Raw genomic sequence first — 14,489 nt, 5'->3', positions numbered from 1 at the left:
AAATCTTACTGACCCCAAACTTGTTCTAACTAATATGAACAATAGTATATCTATAAATGAACACCATCTTATATTAATAGATGCTGTAAAAATTGTTGTTCATTGTTGGTTTATAATACATAATGCACTAAGAAACTGAACAGTTTTGTAATGTGTTTCCAAGTCAATAACATGAAAACACAAGTTGGTCTTAAATTATTCTAAAATAGTTTTTATATGGCAGTTTGATATGACAACCCAATCTTTTATGATGTTACTAATTCGTACATATTTTACGAGTTGCCAAATTCGAATGAATTCGTACGAATGACCTACCCCTGACCCCGCCCCTAAACCATCACGTGGGTTTAGACAAATCACACAAATTCGCACGAGAGAGGTTGTAGGAATTCGTAAGAATTAGTCACCTTTTAATCACTCGTACGTGAGATAGCGTTGGATATGACACTGGCTGTCTAACACTTTTTTGTGACATATAAACAACACTAGCTGTCTCATATATAAATAAGACAACATAAATAGAAAAATAAAATGTCTACATCCATAAAAATACCTTTTGTTAACATGCTAACAACATTATCTTTGTGACTTATTTCCGTTCTTTTACAGAGAACGCATGTGACGTCACAGGCAGAGTGCATGTCTACAGCCAGACTCTTCTTGTCTCTTTCACTCTTTCTCCTCTTTCTAACTGCTTTTCACTGTAGCTTGCTTTGTGTCTCTCTTCTCTGCTTAAAATGGAAGTGTGATTTCCATAATTGCTGCTGATGTTTAAAGTACAGAGAGGGAGTGTTGCGTGCGACAATAATCCGGTGTCAAAGTGGAGTCAAAGCCGGGTCATCTCAAGATCAGTTATCTGCAGCATTCAGAATCCCCTGTCACCAGCGTTCCATCATCAGTTTAACATTCTTTAACAGCACGTTGTCTCTAACCCTTTATCAACACACCCCTCCTAAAGGGAAATACACCTACTGTGAATGAAGACTCCTTGCAAAAGCTCAGCAGACAGCGAAACAGAATTAAATCAATAACCGGGTTCTCACCTGTCATTCTCATCCCAGGATATGCAGGTTTGGTTTGTGGTACCCTGTGGAGAGAGTAAGAGGGCGAGAGAGAGAAGAATGTCACCTTGTGATTTTGCCTTGCAAATATGTATTGGTGATTCTTAAATTAGAGGCACTTTTGACCACCTGAAATCTTAAAATATGAAACTTCTTCAAACCATTTTTCATTTAAAACAGTTTTTACATGTCCTGCGATAAAGATCTGATCATTGCCATCAGCTTTTAAGTAGACTTTTTGATGCTGTGTGTGATGCTAATGATATGTGATGGTAATCTTTTTTTCTTTTCTTTTTTTTGGTAAAAAAGTTGGAGCCTTGGATTTGCTAAGTAAATTAAGTTAATTGTAAAAAGAAAAAGAAAAGCTTGGCAGAATGATAATGACAGCAGTATTGAGTACAGTGATTTTAACCATTTTTATTTCCACATAAACACAAACCTAAATAAAAATAATTAAAACATAATTAAAAAATAATCGTCTTTTCCCAAAATAGTGGAATTCTGGTAAATGGCTAAACACTATTAACAATTTGGAATACAATTAAATGAGCTAAAGCTATTATAATCTAACCTTTAAAACTAGAATGAATGTTTCTAATAAAGCATTTTTAAAATCATCCTACAGTATGTGAGGGAAAAATTCCTCTATGTGAAGAATTACACAAAAAATGAATTCATTTTAATGTGTCAGAGTGACAGTTTTCTAGTCTAGTCTAGTTTGAATATTATTGGAAGACTATCCCATTGGGTGCAACATATGGGTTTAAAGGGCAGGCTGACTTACATTGAAAAGGTGTGAGAACTCAATCTCTAGAGGAGTTGATAGAGTATTGGGAGTGGGTTTGATTGTCACAGAGATCATCTTGGAGTTCAGCACTGTGCTATTTCTGTGAAGAAGAAAAAAGGAGAATGAGAGAAAACATGAGGAGGACTGCAAAAAACAGTGGGGGAAGAAGAGTGGAGGTCATGGCCTTCAGAGAAGCTGCCACTTTCCCATGTGACACATGAGACTCTTCACTGTGCCCTGTCTCACTTCATGATGTTGTAAAATGCCATTAGCTAATAACAACATATACACATTTATCCATATACTACAGTCATACACGTTTTGATCCATACAAAATAACAGTGTTTATAAGTGTTTGTGTCACAAGATATATGTTTCAAAATCACATTTCAAGAAATTAGGACTGCAGTCAGTTTAGATTGAAAACGAAGTATAAAAACAAAAAGAACAACTGAGCTTTCTGCTGAATTTTAAATACATTTAAATAAATGTAGACATTTTTCAGCTATTCAGAAAAGCTATAATAATATTACAAGGCAAAGTGTGTTTTTATGAAATTTTTATGAAAAGAGACACTTTGTGTAAAGTCTCTTCAAAGGAATAATAGTTCACCCAAAAATGAAAATTGTGCATTCTATAAAATATTCAAGAAAAACATATAGTAAAGAAAAAAAACATTATTTAAATATCTTCTTCTGTGTCCTGTAGAATAAAGAAAGTCATGAATGTTTGGAGCGACACAAGGGTGAGTAAGATGATGTAAATGATGCTATTGTAAATCATTTTTGAAATATTCAGTTCACTTGGTGATAGGCATACAAGTATAGCTTCTATCTGCTTGAATTGTGGAAAAAATAAAAGCTCCAACAATGTTTGTCAAGATAAATAAAATATAAAATCTGACAACAATGGTATTAAAAATGTTGCTATTTTAGCTTAAATAATGCTATAACTAGAAAAAGAAAAACAACTAATAACATGGTGCAGCTAAAGCATATGCAGCCTAGAGTAAACAAACAATATCAAAAAGGCGGTCTGACTTTATGTGCTACCAATTTATGTAAAATTAGAGAATCCAGTTTGAAATGCACAAAGTCTCACCTCTGTAGAGAGAGAATACTGCCCAAGTTTCTGTACAGTACGATGCCAGCCACAAATGCTGATGCGTCGTCTTCATCTATAGCACAAACACATACAAATAACAGATATGTTAATTCAGGTCCTGTGAAATAAGTAGCCATGCATAAAGCATAGGGATTTGGGAAAGAAATGCTATTAAAGACGAGGTCATTGAGATATATCCTTGATTTGTGTGTTATCAAACCCTTCATTTAGAGGCCTGTAATGTAACTGCAGGACTGTATAGCTGAGATTGCATGGTTGCCTCCAACTCCTCACTGTATGAGTTGGCCAACATGACTAAGAACTTAACATATGTGTGCACACACCTAAACCACACACACAAATGTGCATAGAATCCACTTTAATCTACATTTTAAATCTCTATTTAAATTGGATGAATGGATGGACTGATGGAAACTACTTGTTTTCAGCAAGGGTACATTTAATTGATTATAGTTAACAGTAAAGTCATTTATAATTGTACGAAAGATTTCTATTCCAAACAAGTGATTTTTTTTCTTTCTTTCTATTCATCAAAGGAACTAAAAATAAAATAAAATGAATCTCAGTTTTCACAAAAATATTAAGCAGCACATCTGTTATTAACATTAATAAGAAGGAACAAAATTCTGAAGGATCACGTGACACTGAAGACTGGAGTAATGGCTGCTGAAAATTCATTGTTGAAATGTCATGTTTGAGAGTTTGTATTCATTTTCTGTCAGTTTGTTAATTACTTTTCCTCCTTTGTTTGTTAGCAGTTAGCAGTCTTCCCCCTTGGTTATTGATTGAGTTAGTTCTGTTCAGGTGTGTCTTGTTCATTGGTCTCATTAGTTCCTCTGTTTTCTGTGTATTTAAGCCCTTTGTTTAGTCCTGTCTAGTTGTCTGTTATTGTCATTACTAAGATGGTTGTTCTGTTCAAGTCCCACGTGATTCCTGAATGTTTTGTAAAGATTTGAGTTTATTTCGAATTAAAGAAGCTGCTGCATCTAGATCCTGCCCACCTTCCTTCCATTTAGCTGCAACCAGCGCCTGTGACATGAAATCACATGGATACGATACAATTTAAAATATAATAGAAAATAATGAACAGTTGTTTTGAATTGCAATAATATTTCACAATATTTATGTTTTTATGATCACACAAATGCAACATTGGTGAGCATAAGAGACGTCTTTCAAAAACATTAAAAAAAAAATCTTACCAAACTTACTAAACTTTTGAACAGCAATTTATACATAGCAAATCATGGTTGTATCATAATGACAAGGTGATATTCCCTGTGCTAATGAAGAGACTGATGCAAGTTAAAAAGGCAAGTGTGAGGGTAAAGGGCAGCGGTCCAGCCTCTGTCACACTCACACTGCATCACTGTCAGAGAACAGCACACAGTAGAATCTCCTGAAATAATGAACACACACACACACACACACACACACACACACACACACACACACACACACACACACACACACACACACACACACACACACACACACACACACACACACACACACACACACACACACACACACACACACACACACACACACACACACACACACACACACACACACACACACACACACACACACACACACATAAAGTCCATCTGGTCTGTAGCTACTGTAAACTGCTCCAGCTCATGCCAAAACATGTGGCAGGCTGGCATGCGCTGTAGGGGGGAGAAAGAGAGAGAGTCTGTGGTGCCATGCGGCAGACAGAGGCCACAGCTCCAGGACTGCAGCTGAGGTCCCATTTGCAAGAACACAGACTGATGGAGGGGGACAGGGGCTGGGGCATGACAGTTTTGAGCACCCTCAGGGTAACTGAGTTTTTGCTTGCCCAGCCCACCCCTCTTCCCCTCCGACTAATATGCCAAAGCCACAACAATGGGAACAGATGAGACCCGAGGGGGCATTTACGTATAACAGAGAGTACTAGAGGAATGTACACTGTGTAAAAACTTCATATTAAGCTAGTGATTTTCATGTTTTATGGTAAGTCCCTACTGAAGAAAAATGTTGTATTTACTTTGAATTTTTTTCAGAAATTGCATGTAAATTTCACAATAATTACAAAACGGCAAATAACGCATACAATTAAACATGACATTTTGAAGTAGAAAGACTAAAATATAATTTTCTTTTCAAACGTATGTCAATAATGTTTGCTTTATTTACAACTTTGATTTTTTTTTTACATAATATTTTACGTCCCAAGTAACTTTAAGTAACTTTACTTAATTTAGTTAAATTTAAAATAATAAAAAAAAGTTAAATCAACAACAATAATTAACCATTTAGATTAATTAGATTTACCTGAGTTACTGAGTAACTACATTTTTTAAGTTGAATCAACTTTAAGTGATGAAATGGAAGTAGCGACAAATCTTTTCTTCCATATTGTTGTGTACATCTGAGTGTAACAGATCATAAAAAAAAAAAAAGACAAAGAAAAAGAAGTGAACATGTAGGGCGGGGACTTGGTTGGTTTGGTTGATGATTGGATGTTGATGTTTTCACTGAAATCTCCATTTATGACAATTTTATTAAACATTATAAGGTTGAAAATTTTTTTTTTAATTAAACATGCATGGATAAGATATAAGATATATATAAGATAGACAATAAGATATATAACATGCATTTAGAAAATATATAGGGTGAGTTTTCATTTCATGCAGACTTTTTCATTAGGTGAACGAATCATGCTCATATTTATTTTTAGTCACTTAGTGTCTTTTTCTGCTTTGATGCCTTTAAAGACTGACTACAGAACCAATAGCATTCAAGTGCAGGCTGTGAAGGCACATATTATTGGTTAGACTTACTAAACGAACGCACCTCTTCACTGAATGAGTGAGTGAGACATCTTGATTGACCAACTAAATGAGAGCAGATCCTGATGAAAGTGTTTCGTTCACTCTGTGAGAATGTGTGTCATTGGATTCAGTCTGTCAAATCCCTCTCTCATTCGCCTCATTCTAAAGCATCTTTAATATAAAAGCTCATCACAGCATGTCCAAAGCTTGATGACCTGTCAATCCACCGCTGGTGGCATGGCAACAGATCTCCCAATGGGAAGGGGAATTAAACCTAATTGTGCCTGATTGGCTCCTGCCGACTCCTGATTAAGTAGCAACTCCTCTATTAGTATACTCGCGGGGGGAAGGAGCTTCTTTAATGGCCTGTAAAGTCGGACATGGCAAGGACTGATCAGCCTACAGCAATATGCTCTCAAACAAAAACAGCAGAGAAGAGACATGAAATTATTCAGCAAGAAAAAAAAAGGGAATGGGAATACCGGTATAAAAATGGAATTTACTGTATACTGTTAAATGTCACAGAATTTTGCAAATTTTGGATTAATAAATCAAAAGTAACACTGTTAAATTAATCAAATTGCGATATGAACTACCGTCTGCAATTATTAAACAGCAAAAAGGACTGCTATTTTGATATGTAATCTGATGGGTGCGTCTGAGTGAATAAGCGGCATCTACCACATACTCAAACACACTCATGGTGTTTTCAGTGTCTGCCATCTTACTATATTATGAGGACACTCCACGTGAACTTCATCTCCAGAGCTGCTTTGGGATTAAACTTAACAAGCATTTCACCATTTCATTTGGAAAAATGAAATAAACTTGTGGCATGTCAAAACGCAAAGATCTTTATGACAATCTGCCAAAATAAAAGTTTAACTAAAAAAAATTATGATAGAAATACGGTATATAACTATAATATAGTAAAGTGTACTTCTGAAAGTAATAATAACAATATTGATGTTCGATTATTATTATTATAAGGAATATCATAATCAAGAGATTTTTACATTCAAAAAATTCATTTTAAATTCATTTAATTTTACTTAAAACATGTATTTATTTATTATTATTGCAAATTAATTGTTTTATTTTCATTTGGTTACAATAAAAGAATGATAAATTGTTTTCCGATTAAAAACACAAAGCACAGAATTTGGGGAAAAAATTAAATGGATTTCACAAGGCACAAAATGCAGGCCAGATTCAAACCTGCTTCCCATATGAGCACCATGGCTCATTGTATCTGTAGCATACGTACCACTAGACCACTGTGGTTACAAGCGTGTGCAGTCATGTAAGATTGTGTGTTTCGTACCTGGATTTCCAGTGACCAGGATGTTTTTAGCCACTCTGACTCTGTCCTCAGAGTTGCGAGCCCAGTCCACCATCCCCCTCCATCCTTTCATTGGGAAAGTGATATCTGCATTTCCCGCGACAGGCCTCTTGTGAATACTCAACACTAGAGGGAGAATCCAGAGGGAACTGTAAGATCCATGGCAACACCAATATCCTGACTCACTGCACAGCGATCACATCTCAGCTAGAGAAAGTGTCATGCTGTCAGACGACTCCACCATACAAACTCTCTCGGCTCAAACTCTTTCATTCTCTTATGATCTCAGCCTTCTTCTGCCAGCCATATTATCTGTACCATATCGCACTGACCACATTTCAATCACAGAATGAATTTACAATACCCATTTAAAAACGAATTTATTTATTTATTTTTGAAACTCAAAAAATAAATCTGGGAAATAAATGTTTCATAAAGCCATTTGTACTTTATGGTTGAACAATTGTTTATTATACATTGAAAGTTATTACATTCAATGTAATGGAACAATTAACATACAAATGGTTTTACGATTGATTTACTCAGAAATTTGCTTTGCTTGTGTTTCATGACTTCTCAACTAACCAAACCAAGTAACCAACTAATTAATTCTCAGCCTCAGAAGTTGTGTTAACAAGATACCGGGCTGATATAATGACATGTTGAACTCGACATTTTTCCAAATTTTTATTGACAGACATATTTTGAATGAGATCGTCTTGCAGTGCAGGTCAAACTAGAACCTATGCTGGTTCTTAGCACCAGAAACTTCTTAGAAAACCATGTAAAAAATCATATTGACCCCAAACTTTTAAATTATATTCTATCTAGAACATATCCACTAGACTTTAGCCCTGAAAAAACATCAAATAATTTTGTGTGGAGTAAAGAAGAGACATTAATTGTTTTGTGAATAAGAGCGAAAATGAATTGAACTTGCCCTCCCACACTAGAACCAAGCCTCAATGGGTGTGTGCGCTAACTGTTACTAACTATCCCTCATGACACAGTTCTATTTCCAGTCTGTTGATGAATGTGTGCTGTTATGTATATAGGTCTTTGTGCCTTAAAGCTATGTGTGGGACTGATAGGTCATTGCTGTAGGACAGGTGTTGGCACTATGGGAGAATCAGAGATCATAGGCAGCTCAGTGATTCAGAGGTAAACAGAACCTAATACCGCCCCTCACACCTCCTTTTAAACTCTACCAGCTGCGGCCCACGACGCATAACCATGGCGGTTCATCTTCCCTCTGTTCTTGCGAACCTGGGGGCTGAGTAAACCAGAGTCTTCCTTGTGCAGGAGAAATGTGCGTGGTTTAGTGTGTGATTCGAAAGCTACAGAAATGTCTAGATCTACACATAGTTATTGTGTATCACTGCTTTCAGATAAGTGTGAAACTGTTAGAGGTGTCAATTGGTCATCTATTTCAGTACCATCAAAAGCCTATAATGATGTTAAACGTTATACATTTGTATACTTTTAATTAGCCTCTTGCAAATCTCCAGTTCTTTCTTGGGTTTGTAGCTGCAACTTCTAGGCTGCCAGCACAAATATTCAACCCCTAAAGTACATGACCACCATCCTCTGACATTACTGCAGGGGTGTAAACCGAGGTAAATGTCAGCGGAAACTGACCCAGATTGTCGGTGACCTCATAAGTATCCTGGAAGTCCTTCATGCGGAGACTGATGACGTCCACAAAGTCCTCCACTAGACGAAAAAGCTCCTTAACATTGGGTCCCAGCTGTCAGAAAGGAAAACAGAGCTGAATGTTAAAACATTTGTTAGCTCTTCTTTCACTGTGAGATTCTGTAAGTTCATTTTAAATATTTTTGAAAAAAGTAATTATATATTTATCTAAAAATAACCATAATCATGCAGTTTTGCCGCTCTACAAGGCTAATGATATCCTTCCTTCAGAATGTAAACTGAAGCTTGCGTTAAGACATAAATTGTAAACTAACTAATGATCTAACTAAACAGCAGGAGACAAACAGCTGAAAGAAAGATGTGCAGTGAAGAGAAGAGAATTAGCCAATTAATCACCTTTAGAACCAGCTGAAACTCACATAATTACTAAGTGAAAGAGAGTGAGACAATACCAACATTAGAAAGACAGAATGATTGAGTTAGTGAAAAAATGAATGAATGAATGAATGAATGAATGAATGAATGCATGAATGAATGAATGAATGAATGAATGAATGAATGAATGAATGAATGAATGAATGAATGAATGAATGAATGAATGAATGAATGAATGAATGAATGAATGAATGAAATAATGAACGAATGAACGAATGAATGACAGAGACATGGAGATAGAGAGGAAAGAGAGTGAAGGCTGACTCACCAGTTGTGCTTCCTCCCACCTGTCCCTGTTTTCCTCCATCAGTAAGTTACTCACTGACTGCACAAAATTCTGTGAACAAAACCACATGAAAGAAACATTCAGGGGCAATCTGGATCAAAATGGTCCTTTATTTGGAACTAAGCAAATAACGCTCCACTAACCCTCATGTCTGTATTACTGGGGCTGTAGTAGGGCTTCCTAAATATCTCCGTCATGTTTTTCAGTACATCTATGATAGCCAGAAGGTCTCCACTGTAGCTTGTTCCATCACTGGACGTCACCCTCAGCTTTGTCATGACTTCAGAGACCCCGTCGCCCACAAGCCCTCGTTGAGCCTTGGAAAGGTGATCTCTGGTCTGGAGAAGGAACAAAACCAACCTTAGCTTTGGAGACACTTCTGGTGTTAGCCTAGCTAGGGTTTAGTTTGGAGATCACCAACCAGTGTTTGGATACTTCGGTAATCATTTGAGACACACTTCATGTAAGTTGGGTTCTCCCAGTACGCAATGCCGTCATCGTCCAACGAACATCGCCGAAGTATTAGTCCTGCATCACAGAAATGGTTTGTCATTACCATATCTTGAACAAGGATTGGTTAAAAACTGTATGCTACATGTTGTTTTGCTTGTTTCCTTGTTTCCAGCTTCTGGAGCTGTCCGTGGTCCTAAAATGTCTGTCTACAACATTAAGGGACGGTTGAGAAAGTTATTCCATAATGTGTGTTTGCATGAGTCATGTCTTACCTACAGCATTCGGAGGGCAGCGGACAGCCGCCGTGTCCCCTGAAGGTGTTTTCTTCCACACTACGTTTGAGAAATTCTCCTCGTCACAAATCTCATGCGGCTCTGCACAAAACCACAAGTCAGAAAAGACTCAATCATTCCCGCAAAAACTTGAGGTCTTTCAAATGTGAACAAAACAAAAAATAAGTAACAGCAATAGAACATTGTTGTTTCTAAAGGAACTTTAAGTCCATAAAGAGTGAAAAAACAGGGGTGGGCGATATGTTAATGGTTATATTTTTTTCTGGGAATAAGGTTGTTACAATGCCACCATTTTATATGGCATTAAAATGTCACAATTTTTCTTTTTAATATCACAGCAAAAAACATTACTAGTCCAACCAAATGTAAGTAAAATGTTCTTAACTTTGTTGAAGACACATAAACCATAAGTAATGAAATAAGATCAATGAAATTAATTATATGCAAATAAATAGGACAAATAAACACAATAGGCAAAAATATAAATGAATGTGCTTTTAGCTTTTCATGTAGGTCAAAAGTAAGAAATGCTACAGAAATTATATCAGATGTAAAATCAAACACTGCATAGTCTTCACTGTATGAAATGAACAGTGATTCTTATTAAATCTACAAAGGGTTTACAGTCAAGAGCAGTGAGTGATTTTCTCTTTTTCTTTTGTTATTTAACAGGACACAGACAGCAGCAAGTTAATTAGGCCTCTGTCCCTTTAAGACCTAATGCACCAATGTAATATATTGACACACTTCTGAATTTCTTCCAATTTTTAACATTCAATTAAGACACCATTTTGACATAAATTTGTGTGTATTTGACTGTTTCTTTGCAATAAATCACAAAAAAGAACTAACAGCACAATAAGATGCTGAAGAGGTCTCAGGTTGGTATTTGCATGCTGTTCTGACAGAACCTGAAGCGTGCACACAGAAAACTGAATTGAGACCTCTTTCACATCAGTTCAAAATTTAAAGTGGCAAAATTTAAAAATACAAGAAAATGATAAACTACTGTGACGTCACAAATCTGCAACGCCACATGAGCATAACCATGATCGACGATGATTCAAAATGTATACCAGTTTATTGTGTCTACCAGTATATTGCCCAATGAATTTTGGCTACACCCACTTGATCGTCTCACCTGGGCACCTCTTCTCATTGCAACGTTTAACTTCCTCTCTGTCCCCTGGGCATTGCTCCCCTCCAAAAAAGGGCCCATGACACACCCTTTGTCTCTGCTGGCTTCCTCCACCACAAGTTTTGGTACAACCAGCCCAAGAGCTCCAGAGTTGCCATTGGCCATCCACAGGACACTCTCTGAGGAAGCAGTCACGTGTCTGACGCCACTCGCCCTGACACTCTAGGCCCCCGTACGAGGGCCCGTTACATTCCCGAGTGCGCTTCATTGTTCCATTCGAACAGGACGAGGAACAGGAACTCCAGATGGACCACTCATTCCACACTCCATCCACTACAGAGGAAAAGACATGAACTCAGAAGAAGAAACTAAAGATTATTCTGAATATAGAGGAAACAAAGCAACATTAGGTAGACAAAAGTGAGGGACTGAGAGTGGAATGTGATAAAGGGACATTATTGAAATATATATTGCAGGGGAAAGGAAGAGGAGCTTTGGGTTGCCAAACTCTTAGTTCAATCTGTAGTGATTTAAAGCATCACTTAATCACATCATTTGCTATGAACTTCACAATGGTTCCTTTCAATCTCCTTCTCCTACAGTGCCTCACATTAGGCTTTAATTGTGCTCATTGATGGAAGTCGTTATTAAATCTGTATGAGGCAGTATGTATTCAAAGACCCAAAGATCACCTGGGCATACAGCAATGTTGCAGAATTTGGTCTGTTTCTCCGGACCATCACAGGGGTTTCCTCCGAACTGTGGTGGCTTGCAAGAGCGAGTGCGGTCCCTGTAGCCGCGGCCGCACGTTGAAGAACACAAGCTCCATGGAGACCACTCGTCCCATGCCCCGTGCACTGCAATCAGAGCGGCTAGGGTATGATTTATAGAGAGAAAAACGCACCTCGATAACACACACACACACACACACACTAGAGGAAAAATAAAGAGGGGTTCACACTGACAACGATCTGCATTTATTTCAATGGGAGTTGAAGATTTCCCGATGTCATGAGTGACCGTTTGGGATGAGATAAAGTTGAGAAACGCATAATGAGAGTCGAAGCAATGGGGCGACTACCAATAGGAGTGAAGACATTGGAGCACACTGAGCAGTATGCATTGATCGTTGTAAATCTTGTTCATGATATGATGTATTGCTGCAATTTTACGAATATTTTCCACTCCCATTTTTAGCAGCAAGAAATCTGATTCCCTATCCAAACAGAAGAACATAATTATAATTTTTTACATCACAATTTCACAATTTCGCAATACCTCACAATTGTGATCAGATATTTAGAAGCTATAGCCATTTACGTAGCCAACCAATAATGTTATGAAAGGAATGCCTACTAGAAAAAACAAAATGGTTCACTTGTATTGCTATGTAGCCTACTGGAGAAACTGCAACAGGCAATTTGGCGGCTCTAGTAGTCCTGACGTAAAAAAAAAAAGCGCCATTTAGCAGGTGGTAAGGTCATCATGTCATTGTAGTAACTATTATACACTCCAGTTTCCACAGAAACAGAAACAGAGACTTGTGGTTAGGAATGCACATGCTCATTGGCTAGAGCTAGACCAATCAGAAATATATGCAATTAAACATCATTTGAGGATAAGAAACAACATTTACGAGACAGTTCATGTGAATTTTTTTTCTGATTTAAAATGTTATTTATTTGTGAGTTTGAAAAACAGTTTCTTGCATGGACGAAGGCCTTGCAAATACGACCATCAAGTGAATTTACTTTCGTTCTAAAGGTACTTTTCTACTAGCAACCAACAATACAGCACAAAACAGCTGTCAGTGTGAACAGAGAATTACAGGGGATGTAAAACACAAATATACATGGAACTCTTAAGGCCCATTCACACCAAGGACGATAACTATAAAGATAACGATAAAGATTTAGTTCTATAAATCGTTCTCATTATTAAAGAATAGCAAAGTTCACACCACAGCTATAACAATAGGCGGATCTTTTGTGACGTCATTGTTTATGTTTGTCGCGTTGCATCATGGGAATCGTGTGGCAGGAAACACCGCTAGATACCTCTAGATACCTGTAATTTGATTGTTTTGCACGTTTGGAGGAGGATTTAGAGAAGAGGATGGTTCACTCTTGCTGTGTGGTCGAGTACGGCTCGTTGGGGGCCTGATAAAAAGTTTTTTCGAATTCCCTCCGAAAAGGATCGCGAAAAACGAAAGAAATGGTTGCGTGCAATTAGGCGATTGAACCTGGACGCTCCGAAGAAAGCCTGGATTCCTGCAGCTAACGTTACTGATCAAGTTTGTGAGGCTCATTTTGTTCATGGTAGGCCTAAGTCTTAGTGACTATGTATTTATAGAAGATTGAATAAAAAAAATAATAAAACTGAGTCAAATCAACCGAGTCATATGTTTTCGCGTTCTGATTCAGGTGTCCCAAACCGCGATCCACAGCACCCAGACTATGTTCCTCACATCAAAATGGGCTATTCTGGATCGCAAAACTTAAAAGCAAAAGAAAAGGCTGTTATAACCTCTGCTTTTAGCACGATCACTGCTTTCTGTTTGGCAGAAAAGATCGGCCCAACTTTTCGAAAAAACAAAATAATCTTTTGAAAGCCTTTAATCTTTCATGAGTGAAGGGTCCAGGGGTTTCTATTAAATAAGAATAAATGTCTCCCCAGCAGATTGGTGGCCAAGACACGGGCGAGTCGGACCAACGTTTTTTGTCATCCCAGATCTCATATGGGCTTTGAATAACTTCAATTTTGTCACCAATACAAATTTTGAGCTTCTCTCCAAACCTCCTCCGGTCTTCAGATGTTAAAGTGCTTATATATTGTGGATTTCGCCCGCTAACTCTCTTGAAAATGCTCGTCGCGTCTTTACTGCCCGCAATACTGTTTGTTTTGTTGCCACACAACCACTCGCGCATGCGTACAAAGATGTCAACAAAGATCCTCCTATAGCGGCACAGAGAAACAACATCAATGGAATCACTTTCAGAACGATTTTATCCAGCTGATAAACGCTAAAAAAAAATTACAGACAGCCAATCAGAATCCATCCTGCTGTAACGAGCTTGAGCATATAAAGTGGCAG

The 14,489-nt window shown here is 37.4% G+C and overlaps 1 protein-coding gene across 15 annotated transcripts in view; it reads right to left on the bottom strand.

The window, feature by feature from the left end:
- adgrb1a (adhesion G protein-coupled receptor B1a) overlaps positions 1-14,489 on the bottom strand; it is a 106,649-nt gene that overhangs the window by 44,603 nt on the left and 47,557 nt on the right. For 10 of the 15 annotated variants that reach the window (XM_082149305.1, XM_082149307.1, XM_082149310.1 and 7 more), the window contains 11 exons: positions 12,088-12,267; positions 11,399-11,728; positions 10,237-10,338; positions 9,933-10,039; positions 9,655-9,849; positions 9,494-9,562; positions 8,776-8,884; positions 7,120-7,263; positions 2,950-3,025; positions 1,846-1,948; positions 1,044-1,087 (listed from right to left, as the gene is read on the bottom strand). In XM_082149305.1, the coding sequence (XP_082005431.1) occupies positions 1,044-1,087; positions 1,846-1,948; positions 2,950-3,025; positions 7,120-7,263; positions 8,776-8,884; positions 9,494-9,562; positions 9,655-9,849; positions 9,933-10,039; positions 10,237-10,338; positions 11,399-11,728; positions 12,088-12,267 (1,459 nt within the window). The remainder of the gene's footprint in view (positions 1-1,043; positions 1,088-1,845; positions 1,949-2,949; positions 3,026-7,119; positions 7,264-8,775; positions 8,885-9,493; positions 9,563-9,654; positions 9,850-9,932; positions 10,040-10,236; positions 10,339-11,398; positions 11,729-12,087; positions 12,268-14,489) is intronic. The other 5 variants (XM_082149300.1, XM_082149306.1, XM_082149312.1 and 2 more) reach the window with 1 other exon arrangement.

The sequence above is a fragment of the Leuciscus leuciscus genome (genome assembly GCF_965113295.1).
Source record: "Leuciscus leuciscus genome assembly, chromosome: 20".
Taxonomy (NCBI): Eukaryota; Metazoa; Chordata; class Actinopteri; order Cypriniformes; family Leuciscidae; genus Leuciscus; species Leuciscus leuciscus.
Note: the sequence above shows the minus strand (reverse complement) of the source record. Positions and strands in the feature narration are given on the sequence as shown.